Raw genomic sequence first — 18953 nt, 5'->3', positions numbered from 1 at the left:
GCAAATGTAAGGGAGCCTACGGACGGCTAAGAAAGTGATTTACAAGAAGTAAGCAACAAAGGTATAAAGCAATATAAACATATAACTAGATAACCCACATTAAGCCCGTATCGGAGGGCGCGATCCGAACCAGCATAAGTATCCATCTGTCTGTGTGGTTTCAAAGCAGGACCTGACCATGGACATACCGCTAGTCCAGATGGCCAGATTCACGAACCACACACCAATTATGTACATAGGAAAAACAATATATATCTCTATAAAATATACACGCAGACACAGACCATACAAAAATAGATAAAATCCAATAGATATAAGAGAATATAAAATAAAATATAACAGTAGCCTATGCATTATCACTAATAAATATAAATGGAAAGATAAAACACGAAAGAAACATACCATAAGGAATAATAAATATAGAAACTAATGTAACCCTAATGATGAAACAAATCTGTAATTTCATTAAGGCCGCGTGGTTTAAGGGTGTTAAGCCTATAGATCCAGAACGTCTCTTTTTTATTTAGTGTCCTCACTCTATCAGGGACATGTGGAGGAATTTGTTCTATGGGAATGACTTTAAGTCTTATTTCCTTCCCATGTACTAAGGTAGTATGGCGTGACAGACCGTGGAGCATAAAACCCACCTTAATGTTGTGCCTATGGGAGTTTATGCGGTTGTGTAGTGATTGTGTCGTCCTCCCCACATAACGTTTTCCACAGTCACATTCGATCAAATAGATAACAAACTCGGACTGACAGGTGAGAAAACCCTTTATTATACAGTCCTTGTCGTCCGGGGTGGGGCCAAAAAACACTCTCCCATGTTGAATATTGTTGCAACACTTACAATTCTTGGTACCACATCTGAAAGCTCCCATAGCATTATTGTTTATAGCCGGGGAGAACTGGTTTCTAAGTCTACTTGGGGCTAGTTGGTTCCTCAAATTGGAAGCCCTACGGAACGTAATGCCCGGGTGTAAGGGTAATACTTCCTTAAGATAGGGATCATTAAGTAATATTGGCCAATGTTTTCTTAGAATACTCCTAACCAATTCACCATCACAACTAAACGTGGTGAGAAAATTAGCATTAAATCTGTCATTGCCTCGATCCACATCCTTCACTGAGCCAATCTTACAAATAAGATCGGTCTGACTGAGAACCTTGTTAGCCCGATAGGCATTCTTGATAGTGGCCAGGGGATATTTCTTTTCTAAAAATCTGATCCCAGCTCTGTTCATCTTGGCTTCTTTTAAAAACACAGCAAGCAAGGGTTACTCCAAGCGGAGTCTCCCTTTTTTTCCAAAAATTGTGCCCCACACACACCCATCCATTCAGTGGCAGCACTTGTGCCCTAGTTGTACACTTCACAGCTAGATTTGCATCAAGCACATTCCAAATCCACAAGCATTTACTCTCCCCAGGATGATACAGGGGTTGTAAATTCCTTCTGGATCCATGACTTGTTCATTTTGATGAACGTCAGTCTGTCCACATTGTCACTGGACAGACGCGTGCGCTTATCTGTCAGCACACACCCAGCAGCACTGAAGACACGTTCAGAGACAACGCTGGCAGCTGGACACGACAAAATCTCCAAGGCGTAACTGGAGAGCTCTGGCCATTTTTCGAGGTTTGAAGCCCAAAAGGAGCAAGGCTCCATTTGCAAAGTCATGGCATCGATGTTCATTTGGAGATACTCCTGTATCATCCTCTCCAGCCGTTGACTATGTGTCAGACTTGTTGTCTCTGGTGGCCTTGCAAAGGAGGGTCTAAAAAAATTAAGAAAAGATTCCATAAAATTGCTGTTACCAGCACCAGATACGGTCCTACTGGTACGTGTAGACTGTTGAAGATGACGAGACCGTCCCATGTTTGTCAAGTTACAACTGGGAGAATCACTCCCTGCACCTGCACGGTTGTTTGGTGGAAAAGCGGATCTAAGATCGAGTAACAGCTTCTGCTGATACTCTTGCATACGTGCGTCCCTTTCTATGGCTGGAATTATGTCACAAAATTTGGACTTGTACCGGGGATCTAATAGTGTGGCAAGCCAGTAGTCATCATCACTTCTAATTTTGACAATACGAGGGTCATGTTGGAGGTAGTGCAACAAGAATGCACTCATGTGTCTTGCGCAGCCATGCGGACCAAGTCCACGCTGTGTTTGTGGCATAGAGGTGCTAACCGTTCTTTCTTCCTCTGACATCTCCCCCCAACCTCTTTCAACTGAAATTTGACCAAGGTCTCCCTCATCTGCTGAGTCTTCCATGTCCATGGACAGTTCGTCCTCCATTTCTTCATGTCCTCCTGCACCTTCCTCAACATCTCGCCTGCTACCATGCGCCCTTGTTGATCCCTGTCCCCCATGCTGCCATGCCTGGCGCCTTGGTGATGATGAACGTCTGGACCTTGGTGATGTTGTTGTGTCTTGCGCATATGAATCCTCCTGTAGTTCATCCCCTTCTCGTTGTCCCACCCCCTGACTCCGAATAGTGTTTAGCGTGTGTTCCAGCATGTAAATGACTGGAATCGTCATGCTGATAATGGCATTGTCAGCGCTAAACATATTCGTCGCCATGTCGAAACTGTGCAGAAGGGTGCATAGGTCCTTGATCTGAGACCACTCCATCAGGGTGATCTGCCCCACCTCTGCATCTCGTTGGCCCAGGCTATACGTCATGACGTATTGCACCAGGGCACGGCGGTGCTGCCACAGTCGCTGTAACATGTGGAGAGTTGAATTCCAGCGTGTCGCCACATCGCATTTCAGGCGATGAACCGGCAGGCCGAAAGACTTCTGGAGCGATGCAAGTCGCTCAGCTGCGGCGCTTGAACGGCGGAAGTGAGCAGACAGTTTTCGTGCCCTGTTCAGAAGGCCATCAAGGCCGGGATACTGTGTTAAAAATTGCTGCACGACAAGGTTCAACACGTGAGCCATACAAGGTACGTGTGTCACCTTGCCCAGGCGAAGGGCCGCACCCAGGTTTGCAGCATTGTCGCACACGGCCTTACCAGGCTGCAGGTTGAGTGGAGACAACCATTTATTAAACTCGGACCGCAGAGCTGACCACAACTCCTCAGCTGTGTGACTCTTATTCCCAAGACATGTCAAGCTAAAGACCGCCTGATGCCGTTGCGCTCTGCTGCCAGCATAGTAATGAGGGGTGCGTGATTCCTTCTGCGCAGTGAGAACGCTGGTGGCCTGACCAGGCAGGCTTGGGGCGGAGGTGGAGGACCCAGATGAGGTGGAGGATGCAGAAGCAGTGGCGGAACTTGGACAGACAGAGGATTGACACACAAGTCGTGGGGACGGCAAGACTTGTGCAGCAGACCCTTCACCATCTATCACCATAGTTACCCAGTGCCCAGTGAGCGACATGTAACGTCCCTGTCCATGCTTACTGGTCCAAGTATCGGTGGTGAAATGCACCCGTTCACACACAGAGTTTCTCAATGAAGTGGTGATGTTGTGTGCGACATGCTGGTGTAGCGCGGGCACACCTTTCTTAGAAAAGTAGTGGCGACTAGGCATCTGGTACTGGGGCACAGCGACAGACATAAGGTCTCTAAAATCCTGTGTGTCCACTAGGCGGAAAGGCAGCATTTCTGTAGCCGACAGCTTACAGAGGGATAGAGTCAACCTCTTAGCTTTGTCATGGGTCGCAGGAAATGGCCTTTTATTTGTCCACATCTGAGGGACAGAGATCTGGCTGCTGTGTGTAGACGGTGTTGAGTAGGGTGTCCCTGGAAAAATGCAGGTTTGTGAGGAAAGTGCAGGCGGAGACATGATGTTGCCTTCATCCAAAGTTGGTGCTATCGATGTCTGAGAGAGCTGTACACACTCACTTGTTTCCCCTTCCAAAACAACTGACGACCTACCAAGCAAACTGCCTGTTGCGGTTACAGTGGTGGAAGTTGTGGGTGGAAAAACAGGTGTGACAGCTGTCCCCACAGTCCTAGAAGATGAAGAGCGCGCGGATGCACTGGAAGGGGCAGGCGGTGGATGGTTCGCTCCGCTAGGCCGCATTGCAGCACGGTGAGCTTCCCACCGGGACCTATGATATTTATTCATGTGACGATTCATGGAAGAAGTTGTCAAACTGCTGAGGTTTTGACCTCTACTAAGAGAATCATGACAAAGTTTACAGATCACATAATTTGGGCGATCTTTTTCTATGTCAAAAAAGGACCAGGCTAGGCAAGGCTTAGAGGCCATGCGACCTGTTGATCCACCCCGAATAATGCTCATAGGCAGAGTGGTGGCTGAGGATGCAGTTGTAGACGTGCTACCAGTGCTCCGACTCTGTCCAGGAAGGCGCAAGGTAACTTCGTCGTCGGTTGCATCCTCCTCCACCGCCTCTGTTGACCTCCTCGAGTGCCTGACTGGGGGTTGACAGTAGGTGGGATCTAGAACTTCATCATCAATTGTTGTGTTTGCACTCCCCTCTCCCTCAGACCGAACCTCTTCTTGCCCTGACCGAATATTTAAGTTGTCATCCCAATCGGGTATCTGCGTCTCATCTTCATCAGTATGTTCCTCATTGTCTATAACCACAGGTGTTACAGTTTGTGACAAAGGGTCAACATTATGCTCAGAAACTTGATCCTCACGGCCTGAATCAGAGTCACAAAGGTTCTGGGCATCACTGCAGACCATTTCCTGTTCTGTACTCACTGTAGCTTGGGAGCAGACCTCTGATTCCCAGGCTATAGTGTGACTGAACAGCTCTGCAGACTCAGCCATCTCAGTTCCACCATACTGTGCAGGGCTGATGGAGACTTCAGAGCTGGGAGAAAGCAAGTTTGATTGGGATGACAACTCAGAGGACTGGTGTTTTTTGGATGCGGTACTTGAAGTGGCTGAGAGGGCACTTGATGGACCACTTGAGATCCATTCAAGCATTTTCCTTTTTTGCCCATCATCTACCTTTGTTCCTGTTGTTCGTGTCCGTAAAAAAGGGAGCACATCGGATTGTCCACGGTAAGTAGTAGACATCTTACTTTTGCTGGTAGATGGTCTATCTTCAGCAGATGATAATGGAGCTTTGCCACCTTCCCCACGGACAAAACCTTTTTTGCCTTTTCCACCACGCCTCTTGCCCTTTCCACCAGCATCTGTCATTTTGCCACTCATGTTGATTGCGACAAGATTGTGGACTGAAAATGTGGTAGTAAAAATTGAGAGGTGGTGTAGATTGCAGTGGTGGTCTAGCTTTATTAACAGCAGAATAATAAAGAATAAATATCCCTGACAATGCAACTACGGCCCTTAAACTGGCAGCAAAAATTGCTAGTATAATGGCTTAGTTATAATGAGTTGGAGTGTGCAATGCAGGCAGACGCGCTCTGCAAATGTCTTTGCACTAGTGTGACTATAGCAAAGTCCAATAGCCACGTATAGGATGCCACTAGGTACACTGAGTGTTTGCTAGTATAATGGCTTAGTTATAATGAGTTGGAGTGTGCAATGCAGGTAGAGGTGCTGCAAATGTCTTTGCACTAGTGTGACTATAGCAAAGTCCAATAGCCACGTATAGGATGCCACTAGGTACACTGAGTGTTTGCTAGTATAATGGCTTAGTTATAATGAGTTGGAGTGTGCAATGCAGGTAGAGGTGCTGCAAATGTCTTTGCACTAGTGTGACTATAGCAAAGTCCAATAGCCACGTATAGGATGCCACTAGGTACACTGAGTGTTTGCTAGTATAATGGCTTAGTTATAATGAGTTGGAGTGTGCAGAGGACAGGAGGGTACAGTGCCAGGATTGTGGGGTCTGGGTAGAGGAATGGAAGCCTGCCTTTCTATTCCCTCCTAATAGGGAAATGCAGGGAGGAAATCCCTGACCTTGGCTACACAGACGCTGTCGCTGTTTTCAGGACCTGTCACCTTAACTCTGACCCTGCCGGTTTGAGCCCTTAAAAGGACTGCTAGAAAGTGCTCTCCCTAAGCTGTCCAGCGCTGTGTATGGAGCGCATACAGCTGTATCAGCGATAGGACTCAAGACGGAGCTGCGACACTGATGTCTGACACCAAGGACGCAGAAGAGATAATGGCGTCCTGGAGGAAAATGTCCGGTTTTATAATGCAGGGACATGTGACATGGACATCCTATCACACATGCCGTTGCTTCTCTGGCTAAAAGTCCACTTAGCTGTGTGTGTGTCTGGGATTGGCTGACATGCTGGCCCGCCCCACTACACGCGCGCGCTTAGGGAAGGAAGACAAGGAAAAAAAAAAAATAAAATGGCGATTGCCATTATAGAAACAGCAGTGATCTGAAGGCGCTGTTCCCGCACACTATACACTGAAATGTCATAATAGTGTGAGTCACAGAGTGACTTACACTATTACAGCAGAAACCAAGCTAGGATTTAGCTGGTTTTTTGCTGCTAGAACCGTTCTCGAACGTTTCTAGAACTATCGAGCTTTTGCAAAAAAGCTCGAGTTCTAGTTCGATCTAGAACAGGCCCCAAAATCACTCGAGCCTCGAACTGGAGAACCTCGAACCACGAACCGCGCTCAACTCTAGTTCTGAGGAGCCCATGATGCAACTCTTCATAGGAGATTCAAATAGGAGAACAACTTGCAAGTGGCCACCTTAAATACCTTTTCTCATGATTGGATACACCTGCCTATGAAGTTCAAAGCTCAATGAGGTTACAAAACCAATTTAGTGCTTTAGTAAGTCAGTAAAAAGTAGTTAGGAGTGTTCAAATCAAGAAATTGATAAGGGTGCCCATACTTTTGCTCCGGTCAAATTTTGTTTAAATGAGGAATGCACATTTTCTGTTAGTACAATAAACCTCATTTCAATCCAGAAATATTACTCAGTCCATCAGTTATTAGATATATGAAACTGAAATAGCTGTTGCAAAAACCCAAATTGTTATAAAGAAAAAAGGTTAACATTAATAGGGGTGCCTAAACTTTTTCATATGACTGTAGGACGTCACAACCTCACATGAGCTCTGGGAATGCAAGCACCGACAACTCTGGAACCGCATTGGCATGGGAGGCAAGTATGAGATTTTTATATTAATGAGGCCAAGCATTGGGAATGAGAAGGTTGTCAGAGTAGTGGACAACCCCTTTTTAAGATATGCAATTACAGAAACTTTCTATTTTTCTCTTCTTTCAGGACATGAATGTTTTCAGATACTTCAAAAATCTTCTCAGCTTCAAAGCCCAAGGAGATCCGAGACTTTTACTCAAGTGCATTAATCCCAGAGAGGTGAGCACATGATTACCGCGTCTTTCCATAGACGGCAAGGCTCTGACTCCTCCATTATACTATTAAGATGTGTTTTATTTTGCACTTACAGTAGAAAAGCCCCATGACATTAGCTCTAAGGACCTCAGTATTGAGCACGTACAGATGTATGAAGCCGTGTTTGGCATTGGCTGTTAATGGCGGATGCCAGGAACAACAGATGTTGAGTGTTCTTGTAGTGTCCTTAGACATAAGAGCCATTATAGTCAGGGAGTTGGCGGTGTGTTCACGGCTGCTCTTCTGCCAAACACAATACCCCTTTTTCTACTTGGGTTGTCATCCGCAGATAGTCGTACGTGCTAATTCTTGTAACTATACTGCTAATCTCACAGAAAAGTCTTACATTACAGCTTTGCATTATGATGGAGGCACAATGGCGTGACTTAGACGTTTGGTAGGTATAGTAGTTAAAAATACTTTTAATTAGTATTTCTTCATTTTGGGTGAAAAAGAAAATGATTCAAATTACCCACAAGGAATTACTTTAGGTCATTTAGTGCTCGAGACATCCCAAGAGCAGTAACTAAGGCCTCATTCACACCTCCATGTTGTATCCATTTTTGTTCACATATGCCACACGTGACCATTATAACCTACTAGCTGTAGTACCCGGCATTGCCTGGGATAGTAACTGTCTCTGTGTGTCTGTCTCTGTCTGTCTCTCTGTTTGTCTGTCTGTTTCTGTGTGTCTGTCTCTCTGTCCCTTTCTCTGTCTTTCTCTATCCATGTGTGTCTCTGTCTCTATCCATGTCTGTCTGTGTGTATCTCTCTGTCTCTGTATCAGTCTCTCTGTCTGTCTCTCTCTATCTCTGTGTCTGTCTTTTTCGCCGTCTGTCTCGTCCCAGGTCTGTCTCGTTCCAGGTTTGTCTCTTTCCCCATCTATCTCTTTCCATGTCTGTCTCTTTCCCCGTGTGTCTCTTTCCCTGTCTCTGTCTCTTTCCCTGTCTTTTTCCTTGTCTGTCTCTTTCCCAGTTTTTGTTTCTTTCCCTGTCTTTTTTCCTATCTGTCTGTCTCTTTCCCTGTCTGTGCCTTTCTCTTTCTCTGTTTGTCTTTACCTGTCCATGTCTGTCTGCCTCTGTCTGTCTCTTTGACTGTCTGTCTCTCTCTGTTTCTTTCTCTGTCCGCCTATCTCTGTCTGTCTCTTTCCCTTTCTGCCTCTTAGTCTGTCTGTACCTATGTCTCCCGGTCTCTTTCCCCGTCTCCTTCTCTCTCTCCTCTCTCTGTCTGTCTGTCTGTCTGTCTCTTTCTCTCTATCTGTCTCCACACTGACATCCTATTACCTCACACATAAGCTTATTATACTAAAAATTTATTTTGTTCCTATAGCAACCAATCACAGCTGCTATTAATAACCTGTAGCTCGCAGCTCCATTCACTTTACTTTTGGAGAGTAACTGTATATTGTGAGGTAGCAGCGTTGTTTGGGCAAACACGTGAGGCAGTGAGGCAGCAGCGTGTTCACACCAACAGTCTATTTATTGTTGCAGCATAAATAGATCCAATTACCCACAGTCAAAGTCTCTTCCGGATCACAGCCGGTGCATATAGACAAATTCTTTGCATCAAAAAGTCTTGTTACCTTAGGACCCCGTTAACCGCAGGGATCTGTGTAAGGTTCTCCTAGGCTGACACTCTTGGCCTGTGTTCACTCCACACAGAGCCAGCCCAGCTCACATAGCATGTGTTAGCTTCACCAAGCCTGACTCTCAACTGAGACCCACCCTGCTGTGCTCTGCATGATTTAAACGAAAATGCCGGACATGAGGATTGCTACAAAACCTGGACTGGGAGGAGGGATCTGTCTCCCTGTTACCCTTTGTGCTATACTCCCAGTAATAGCTATAGCAAACTCAGAGGGTTTCCAGACACATTCTGGGGGACACATAGCGGTCTTCAAATATTACCCCTGTCACTGCCTCACATATCCCCCCCCTCAGTTCAAACGGGCGGGGTTGAACTTTAGCCAACATACAGGGACCTCTGGACAGGGCATCCGCATTGCCCTGCAACCTACCAGCCCGGTGTTCCACAGAAAAGTGAAAGTTCCGCAAGGAGAGAAACCACCTGGTGACTCTAGCATTTCTCATTTCTCTCCTTAGCATTCCTCATCCAGACCAAAGGGGAGTGGTCTGTCACCAGGCGAAAGTGTCGCCCCGGCAGGTAGTAGCGTAGGGATTCCAGAGCCTATTTTATGGCCAGGCACTCCTTCTCCACTATGCTATAGTTCTTCTCTGCCGGGGTGAGTTTTCTACTCAAATAGGTGACCGGGTGCTCTTCTCCATCTACCTCCTGGGACAGAACTGCACCCAGACCCACTTCAGAGGCATCTGCCTGTACTATAAACTCCTTTTGAAAGTCAGGGTTGACAAGGACAGGCTGACAACATAGGACTACCTTTAGCGCCTGAAAGGCTTCCTCTGCTTGTGTAGTCCAGTGGACCATGACCGACTTCTTCCCTTTTAAGAGATCGGTCAAAGGCGCCGACCTTCCAGCAAAATTGGGTATGAATCGTCGGTAATACCCCATTATACCCAGAAAGGCTCTTACCTGTTTTGTGGTAAGGGGACGAGGCCAGTTTTGAATGGCTTCGATTTTGTTTACTTGTGGCTTGATAACCCCTTGGCCTATCACATACCCCAAGTAACGGGCTTCTTTGAGACCCATAGCACATTTGCTTGGATTCGCCGTCAGACCAGCAGCTCTGAGCGAATCCACTACCGCTTGTACCTGAGATAAGTGGGTGCTCCAGTCACTGCTATAGATGATGATGTCATCCAAATATGCGGAGGCATATGGTTGATGGGGTTCTAACACTATGTCCATTAATCTCTGAAACGTGGCCGGAGCCCCATGTAAACCAAATGGCAAGACGACATAGTGATAGAGCCCCCCTGGCGTGACAAAAGCGGTCTTTTCTTTTGTCGCCTCTGTCAGCGGCACCTGCCAGTAACCTTTAGTGAGATCGAGAGTCGTGAAGTACTGGGCCCGTCCCAGTCTCTCTATCAGCTCGTCGACCCTGAGCATGGGATACATATCAAATTTCGAAACCTCATTTAACTTTCGGAAGTCATTACAGAATCTTAAAGAACCGTCTGGTTTCGGGATCAGCACAATGGGACTGGCCCATTCGCTCGTGGATTTTTTAGTAACCCCTAGTTGGAGCATCTTTTCTACCTCCTCCTCAATGGCTTGCCTACGAGCCTCTGGTACCCGGTATGGCCTCAGGCGTACCCTTACTTGAGGCTCGGTGACAATATCATGGTGGATTACGGTTGTTCGGCTTGGTAGGCTTGAGAACACATCTGTATTCCGCTGCACTAACCTCCGAGACTCCCGTCTCTGCTGTTTTGAGAGAGAATCCCCTATCCTCACTCCTAATTCATCATCAGGGGACTCCTCCTTTGTTGTTGTCAAAGCACCTGACAAGGTTAGGTCCAACGTTACGTCAGCCATCATACATTCCCTGTCTTTCCACGCCTTCAGCAGGTTTACATGGTAGATTTTCTCTGGTTTTCTTCTACCTGGCTGATACACCTTATAGTTTACTTCCCCCACTTTCTCCCGGATCTCATAGGGACCTTGCCATTTGGCTAAGAACTTACTTTCTGCAGTAGGTATTAGGACTAAGACACGATCTCCCAGTTTAAAAGACCTGATGGAGGCCTTTCTATTATATTGAGTACTTTGGGCTGCCTGAGCATCCAGCAAATGCTCTTTAACAATGGGCATTATTGCCGTGATACGATCCTGCATACCCATAACGTATTCCACTGTGCTTTTGTGAGGGGTGGGCTCCTGTTCCCAAGTTTCCTTAACTATATCCAGCAGTCCCCGCGGATGTCTGCCATACAGTAACTCAAATGGCGAGAACCCGGTGGAAGATTGTGGGACCTCGCGGATAGCGAACATTAAATAGGGCAATAACATGTCCCAATCTTTCCCCTCTTTGGAGACCACCTTTTTCAACATAGCCTTCAGGGTTTTATTAAAACGTTCCACTAGACCATCAGTCTGGGGATGGTACACTGACGTGCGTAACTGCTTGATCTGGAGGAGTTTGCACAGTTCCTTTGTAATGTTAGACATAAAGGGAGTGCCCTGATCGGTCAGGATTTCTTTGGGTAACCCCACGCGACAGAACATAGCAAACAACTCCCGAGCAATAAGCCTCGCCGAGGTGTGACGTAGTGGAATGGCCTCCGGATAACGTGTCGCGTAATCCATCACTACCAGGATGTGCTGGTGACCACGGGCTGATTTTACAATGGGTCCGATTAGATCCATAGCAATCCGCTCAAAAGGCACCTCTATAATGGGTAAAGGTATCAGAGGACTACGGAAACGGTGCGTTGGTGCGGTCAACTGACAAACTGGGCAGGACTCACAGAACCTCTTGATTTCTGCGCCGACCCCTGGCCAGTAAAACCGCTGAAACATGCGTTCCCGCGTTTTCTCTTCACCTAGGTGCCCACTCATTAGGTGGTTATGAGCCAATTCCAAGGTCTGACGGCGGTACGGCTGAGGGACCACCAACTGTTCCACTATTTCCCCCCGGATTGTATCAACCCGATAGAGCAACTCTCGCTTTAGAGCCATGTAGGGAGTTTCCAGCCTGGCACCAGGCCGCTGGGGTACCCCATCAATTACCTGTACATTTCCACGTCCAGGAGCCAATGTGGGGTCCCGGAGCTGTGCGGTTCCGAAATTATCTGGAGACACGTTCAACTCCGGGATTGCCTCGGGTGGCTCAACCTCTCCTGCCATTACCTCTAGGGGGAACCTGGCAGGGTTACACTCTGTCCCTATACTGGTGACCCCTACGGCAGGTATCCCTGAGTCGGGATCGTCCGGCTCAGGGCCTGGTTCAATCATACACCTCGGAGGGCTAGGTCGCCTCCCACATAATGTCCAGAACAGGGGCAAGTCTCTTCCCAAAATAACAGCATTTGGAAGTCTTTTCCCCACTTCATGTTGAACCTCTCCACACGAGGTAGCAATGGTGACCCTTTCCATAGGGTATTCCCGTAGGTCTCCATGAATACAAAGTACCCCTACTTTATGTCCCGTAGGATTTTCCCCGGAGACCAAGGAGGCATGTACAAGAGTCACTACACTTCCTGAGTCCAACAAAGCCTCTGCTGTATAGCCATTAACAGGTACTTTGCAGAGATGGGGCTCCTCCCCCATAGTAACAGTGCTTGCGGTACAAACAGTATGGGCATACATTGATACCCGGCGAGCGTACCGGCATTCCATGGGTTCTGATGTGAGTGGGCACTGTGCCATCACATGCCCGAGCTGATGGCACCGCCAGCACATAACAGCAGAGGTGTCCCTGTTTCGGGTGTCTGACTTTGGGGAACCAGGACTCCGGCTAACCTTAGTCTAGGGTTTACTCTCTGCCAGGGCTGAAGACGGGACAGCACACGAGGGGGGACAGGAGTCTTTTACCAACTGTGAAGGGGGCGTATCCCTACGGAGTGCCCGCCGTGAAGCAGAGTCCCGGACCAACTCCTGGGTAGCTGTGTAGCGTTCCACCAAATTCACTAGCTGGTCTAGGGTACCGGGGTCCCCCTGTCCCACCCACCGTTGAATGGGGGCTGGCAAAGTCCGCACAAACCGTTCAATCACCACCCGCTCAATCATCTGTCCGGGGTTCAAGGTCTCCGGCTGCAGCCATTTTTTTACAAGGTCCAGTAAGACATGGGCCTGTGAGCGTGCAGGTTTTCCCTCCTCAAAGGACCACTGGTTCACTCGTTGGGCACGGAGATAAGGAGATAAGTGTTAACCCCCATTCGTGCAAGGATCTCACCTTTCAGTATGCCATAGTCCTTGGCATCCTCCGTGCTGAGATCCAGGTAGGTTGGGGTTCACCTACCAAGAACGGGGCCACGACATCAGTCCAACGGTCGGTAGACAATTTCTCTCGCTCAGCGGTCCTCTCAAACACGGAGAGAAAGGCTTCTGGGTCGTCCTCTGCACTCATCTTCGTAAGTGCCGCCCTTACTCTGTCCTGGGCCGCAGGAAGGACTGGATGACCTGGAGTTACCGCTGGGAGCACTTCTCGCAGAGCAGAAAGCTGTTTAATCAACAAGCTGTTTGTCTCCTGTTGCTGAGCTAACGCCCGCTGGTGCTGAGCATTAGCCTGTTGCTGTTGTGCACTGGTTTGTGCAAAAACCTGCTGTAGTTGAGCAGTAGACTGGGCCAGCTGCTTTACAAGATCCTCCATAGTGGCTGTTGAGGTAAACTGTAACTTTGCAGGCTTGATCATAAGCATGTGAAAACTGTGTTGTTGCCCCTAGCAACCAGGCTGCAACGCCTGCAGGCTTTGTGGACCCGCCGATCCACCGCAAACAGTCAGTAGAAAAAAAAAATTGTTTTTTTTTTCCGGGTAAGTACCTATTAGGCCATTGCCCTTAGCAACCAGGCTGCCATGCCCGCATTCTCCACCATAATGTGAGGTAGCAGCGTTGTTTGGGCAAAAACGTGAGGCAGTGAGGCAGCAGCGTGTTCACACCAACAGTCTATTTATTGTTGCAGCATAAATAGATCCAATTTCCCACAGTCAAAGTCTCTTCCGGATCACAGCCGGTGCATATAGACAAATTCTTTGCATCAAAAAGTCTTGTTACCTTGGGACCCCGTTAACCGCAGGGATATGTATAAGGTTCTCCTAGGCTCACACTCTTGGCCTGTGTTCACTCCACACAGAGCCAGCCCAGGTCACACAGCATGTGTTAGCTTCACCAAGCCTAGCTCTCAACTGAGACACACCCTGCTGTGCTCTGCATGATTTAAACGAAAATGCCGGACATGAGGATTGCTACAAAACCTGGACTGGGAGGAGGGATCTGTCTCCCTGTTACCCTTTGTGCTATACTCCCAGTAATAGCTATAGCAAACTCAGAGGGTTTCCAGACACATTCTGGGGGACACATAGCGGTCTTCAAATATTACCCCTGTCACTGCCTCACAATATATATATATATATATATATATATAGATAGATAGATAGATAGATAGATATAGATATTAGATGGTGATTTTCACGTGTCCGTTTTTTTTCCAGTATCATGGATGAAAAGGGTCAATACGAGTCTATGGGTCCATGAAAAATATGTACATCATATGGATTACATCAGTGTATAATTCGTATACTGTATTTACCATTGCAAAATGAATGAAAAGCTTTGTAATTTAATTATTATGTTATCCATCCATGAAAAACACTGATGAAAAAAATGGACACTCGGACCATACTCTGACCCAAAACACCGATGATACTGGTTCCATTTTCTTTACGTATGTGTGAATGAGGGCCTACGGGTCAGGTTATATGGACCTCACACCAGACACTTACTTAGGCTGGAGTCACACTTGCGTACGGCATCAGATGCGATGTGCTAATGACCCTCGACTCAGGCTCTGCTTCAAATGTGAGTCGAGTGTCACGTGACTGTGATCCGATCCTGCAATCGGATCACAGCTGCGTAGGAAAGGGATGGATTAATTCCCCCCATCTTCTCCATTGTCAGCTTGTGCGTATATCACACCGGACTTTGATGTCATCCAAGTGCAGTCCGATGTTTCTCTCGTACCCATAGACTTGTATCGGTGCGAGCTATGAGAGACTCACAATCGCAGCATGGTGCAATTTTTTCCTCTTATTAGGGCTGAGTAAAAACTCGCAGATCTGAGCTGCCTCAGTGTGACGCTGGCCTTAGGGTTCATTTACGCAGACCGAATTGCGGTACTATAAGACCATCGGTCAGCAGTTGTTTATTATTATTATTATTGTTGTTAATAATAATATTTATTCACTTATATTGCACTATTAATTCAATAGCACTTTACATACATTAGCATAATACCTGTTTACACAGTCAGACGAAATTAAATGACGCTCACTGAGCGATCTGCAATAGATCTGTAATAGATCGCTCAGTCCAGTGATCTCGGCAGCTCGAGTTCTGCTTACACTGCACGATACAACGCCAAGAACGATGATATTTTGTGTTGCACATAGGATCATTCTCCGGATGACCGAGTGTTTGGGCTCGCTCACACCCCTGTATTATCGGTCTGTGTGCGATCCGACAAAACATTGGATTGCACTCGGACCAATGTTAGGCTATGGGGCCATGCACATGTCATGATTTGATACAATATTCGGTTTTCACTCGGCAATGCAGGTCAGTCAATGCATGGAAACTATCGGACTGCACGCGGATGACATCTGAGTTCAGTCCGCTTTCCGCTCACTGACACAATGGAAAAGATGGAAAACATTTTTTCTCCATCTTCTCCTCATCCGAGAGAACTGGATCACACTTAAGGGTACTTTACGTGCTGCGATATCGGTACCGATAGTGATTGTACCCGCCCCAGTCAGTTGTGCGACACGGGCAAATCGCTGCCTGTGGCGCACAACATCGCTTACACCTGTCACACGGACTTACCTTCCCTGCGACGTCGCTCTGGCCGGCAATCCGCCTCGTTTCTAAGGGGGCGGTTTGTGCAGCGTCATAGTGACGTCACACGGCAGCCATCCAATAGCAGAGGAGGGGCGGAGATGAGCGGCCGGAACATACCGCCCACCTCCTTCCTTCCTCATTGCCGGTGGACGCAGGTAAGGAGATGTGTGCTGCCGCAGGAACGACGAACAACATCGTACCTGCAGCAGCAACGATATTAAGGAAATAAACGACGTGTCAACGAGCAACAATTTTTCACATTTTGGCGCTCGTTGATCGTCGCTCATTGATGTCACACGCTGCGATGTCGCTAACAGTGCCGGATGTGCGTCACTAACGACGTGACCCCGACGATATATCATTAGCGATGTTGCAGCGTGTAAAGTACCCTTTAGGCTGGATTCACATGTCCTGCATCCGTTAGAATAGATCCTGCAGAGATCCTTTGGGAAAAAAGTTCTGCAAACACAATTTTTTTTGTCCGTTGTTAAATAACTGATGGCTGCCGAATTCGTTTTTTTTAACATGAAGGACGGATCCGTTAACTGAGTGCTATTTATGTCCATTTTACTTGTATTTGTAACAGATCTGTTTTTTTCTTACAGGATCCGTTACAATTGTACGATAAATAGCAATCCGTTAACGGATTTGTATTCCATAGACTCTCATGTAGAAAAACCCCCCGGATCCGGCACAAATCATATAGCCAATTGATCTCTGCAGGATTCGTTCTAATGGATGATTACAGGACATGTGAACTCAGCCTAAAGCGGACACTGTGATCAGAGTTTGATCGGAGTGTCATTAGCGTAATCGACTGAATCTCTTGGATGAGAGAATCTACGGTCGTGTGACCCTGGAATTTTTCTTCTTCTTCGGTTGATTGGCAGCATGTTGACCTGGCAAGATAATCATAATTTTTCAGTGTAAATGCCTCTTAAGAGTCGGCACTCTGTCTGTATATACAGTGCGCTACAATATATGTCTGAAAATAGCGGTGGTCTTATTTGGACACTATCGCTTTATTCATTGGCTAAGGAACTGCAGGAGATAGCACTCCTCAATCAGTCCTATTGACAATTAATAAATCAGTGTTGTGCATGCTGACGTAGACAGCCCCTTATTCTGATGATCACTAGTTAATACCCCCCCATTATGTCTCTTGAAAGGAGTGGAGGTAAAAGTGAAAGTCCGGTCCTTAAACATGCGGCAGGTAAGACTGCCACACAGAGTTCCAAGCCTTATACCGGAGAGAAGTGCATGTTATGCATCTACTATAGTAGTAGTGTAACGGTAAGCCACCCACTAAGCAGGACCCCGAGGTACCCCAAAACTCTTTAACCCCTATACAGGGATCTGGAATTTCTGCAGGGTCCAGGGGTTCACTGCCTATGGTAGGCTGCAGTCCAGAAATGGGGATAGTCGACAGGCCGAGGTCAAACCGAGATGTCAGGCGAGGTACAAAACAGCAAGCAGGAGGGACGTCAATAAACAAAGCCAAGTTAATATGAGATATAAGGCAAGGTGCACAGTACCAGGATGGATGTGGCTCACAGCAACACAAGACTATATCTGGCAAGGAACCAGGGACACTGAAGGATATAAAAAGGGTGTGGTGCCTTCCCTTAGGCTGAAGTAGAAGCTGATACTAGCTGGAAAGCACACACCCCTACAGTCAGTCAGCAGTACTGCAAGTTCCAGCCAGACCAAGCTTGGTGAATGTGCGGCAACTCCGCCCACCAGGGCCACTAGAACTGACTTCTCCCCCATCACCAGCACTACCTTCAGTGTGAGCAGAGCGGCGCCTGGTGCCCGGGGAAGACGTCACCGGAGCAGGCCCTGGTGGAGACGTGACTGTAGAGCGGCGCCTGGTGACCGGGGCAGACGTCACCAGAGCAGGCCCTGGTGGAGATGTGACAGTAGAGCGGCGCCTGGTGACCGGGGCAGACGTCACCGGAGCAGGCCCTGGTGGAGACGTGACAGTAGAGCGGCGCCTGGTGACCGGGGCAGACAGCACCGGAGCAGGCCCTGGTGGAGACGTGACAGTAGGGCGGCGCCTGGTGACCGGGGCAGACGTCACCGGAGCAGGCCCTGGTGGAGACGTGACTGTAGAGCGGCGCCTGGTGACCGGGACAGACGTCACCAGAGCAGGCCCTGGTGGAGATGTGACAGTAGAGCGGCGCCTGGTGACTGGGGCAGACGTCACCAGAGCAAGCCCTGGTGGAGACGTGACAGTAGAGCGGCACCTGGTGACCGGGGCAGACAGCACCGGAGCAGGCCTCGGTGGAGACGTGACAGTAGAGCGGCGCCTGGTGACTAGGGCAGACGTCACCGAAGCATGCCCTGGTGGAGACGTGACTGTAGAGCGGCGCCTGGTGACCGGGGCAGACATCACCGGAGCAGGCCCTGGTGGAGACGTGACTGTAGAGTGGCGCCTGGTGACCGGGGCAGACGTCACCTGAGCAGGCCCTGGTGGAGACGTGACTGTAGAGCGGCGCCTGGTGACCGGGGCAGACATCACCGGAGCAGGCCCTGGTGGAGAGGTGACAGTAGAGCGGCGCCTGGTGACCGGGGCAGACGTCACCGGAGCAGTACCTGGTGGAGACATGACAGTAGAGCGGCACCTGGTGACCGGGGCAGACGTCACCGGAGTAGACCCTGGAGAGGTGACACGTAGCTGTTTGACCCTACAAACAATAGGAGAGGTGATGAAAGTATGATTGAGGAGATCTGACCACTGGGACCCCCACCAATTCTGAGAATGGGGTCCTGAAGTTCTATGTGACACTGTTGTCCGAATTCATATTCACCGCTCACGTCACTTCTGTGACTCTCTGGGAGTGTTAGTGCACATGTGTGACCTCCGCACCAATAAACAATGAATAGAGAGGTGGTCTCACATGCACATTACTACTCCATTCACACGGAGGTGCCATGATTACTTGGGGGTCCCAGCAGCTGATCCTCCACAAGTCATACACGTATCATCTATCCTGTCAATTTTGGCATAAGCCTGAGAGATGGGTCTAGTGAGGCCTAATGGTAAAATGATCTGCCTGAAATCTGTGATGTGATCGCCTCGTCAGTCTTCGATTAGTTCATTCCAAAATTCACTGGAAAAGTGATTACACAAAACAATGTGACTGTGCTGTGCCCGGGGAAGCGGCCATGTACTGGTGACCTTTCCTTATTACAGAACCTA

General features: G+C 48.2%; 1 protein-coding gene across 3 annotated transcripts in view; it reads left to right on the top strand.

Annotated features, from left to right (window-relative positions):
• The window catches only part of C2H11orf65 (chromosome 2 C11orf65 homolog), a 98486-nt gene that overhangs the window by 25069 nt on the left and 54464 nt on the right, over positions 1-18953 (top strand). For all 3 annotated transcript variants that reach the window (XM_075334647.1, XM_075334648.1, XM_075334646.1), the window contains one exon: positions 7146-7238. In XM_075334647.1, coding sequence (XP_075190762.1) covers positions 7149-7238 — 90 coding nt within the window. In that variant the 5' untranslated portion in view covers positions 7146-7148. The remainder of the gene's footprint in view (positions 1-7145; positions 7239-18953) is intronic.

Source organism: Anomaloglossus baeobatrachus, chromosome 2, assembly GCF_048569485.1.
Source record: "Anomaloglossus baeobatrachus isolate aAnoBae1 chromosome 2, aAnoBae1.hap1, whole genome shotgun sequence".
NCBI lineage: Eukaryota > Metazoa > Chordata > Amphibia > Anura > Aromobatidae > Anomaloglossus > Anomaloglossus baeobatrachus.
Note: the sequence above shows the minus strand (reverse complement) of the source record. Positions and strands in the feature narration are given on the sequence as shown.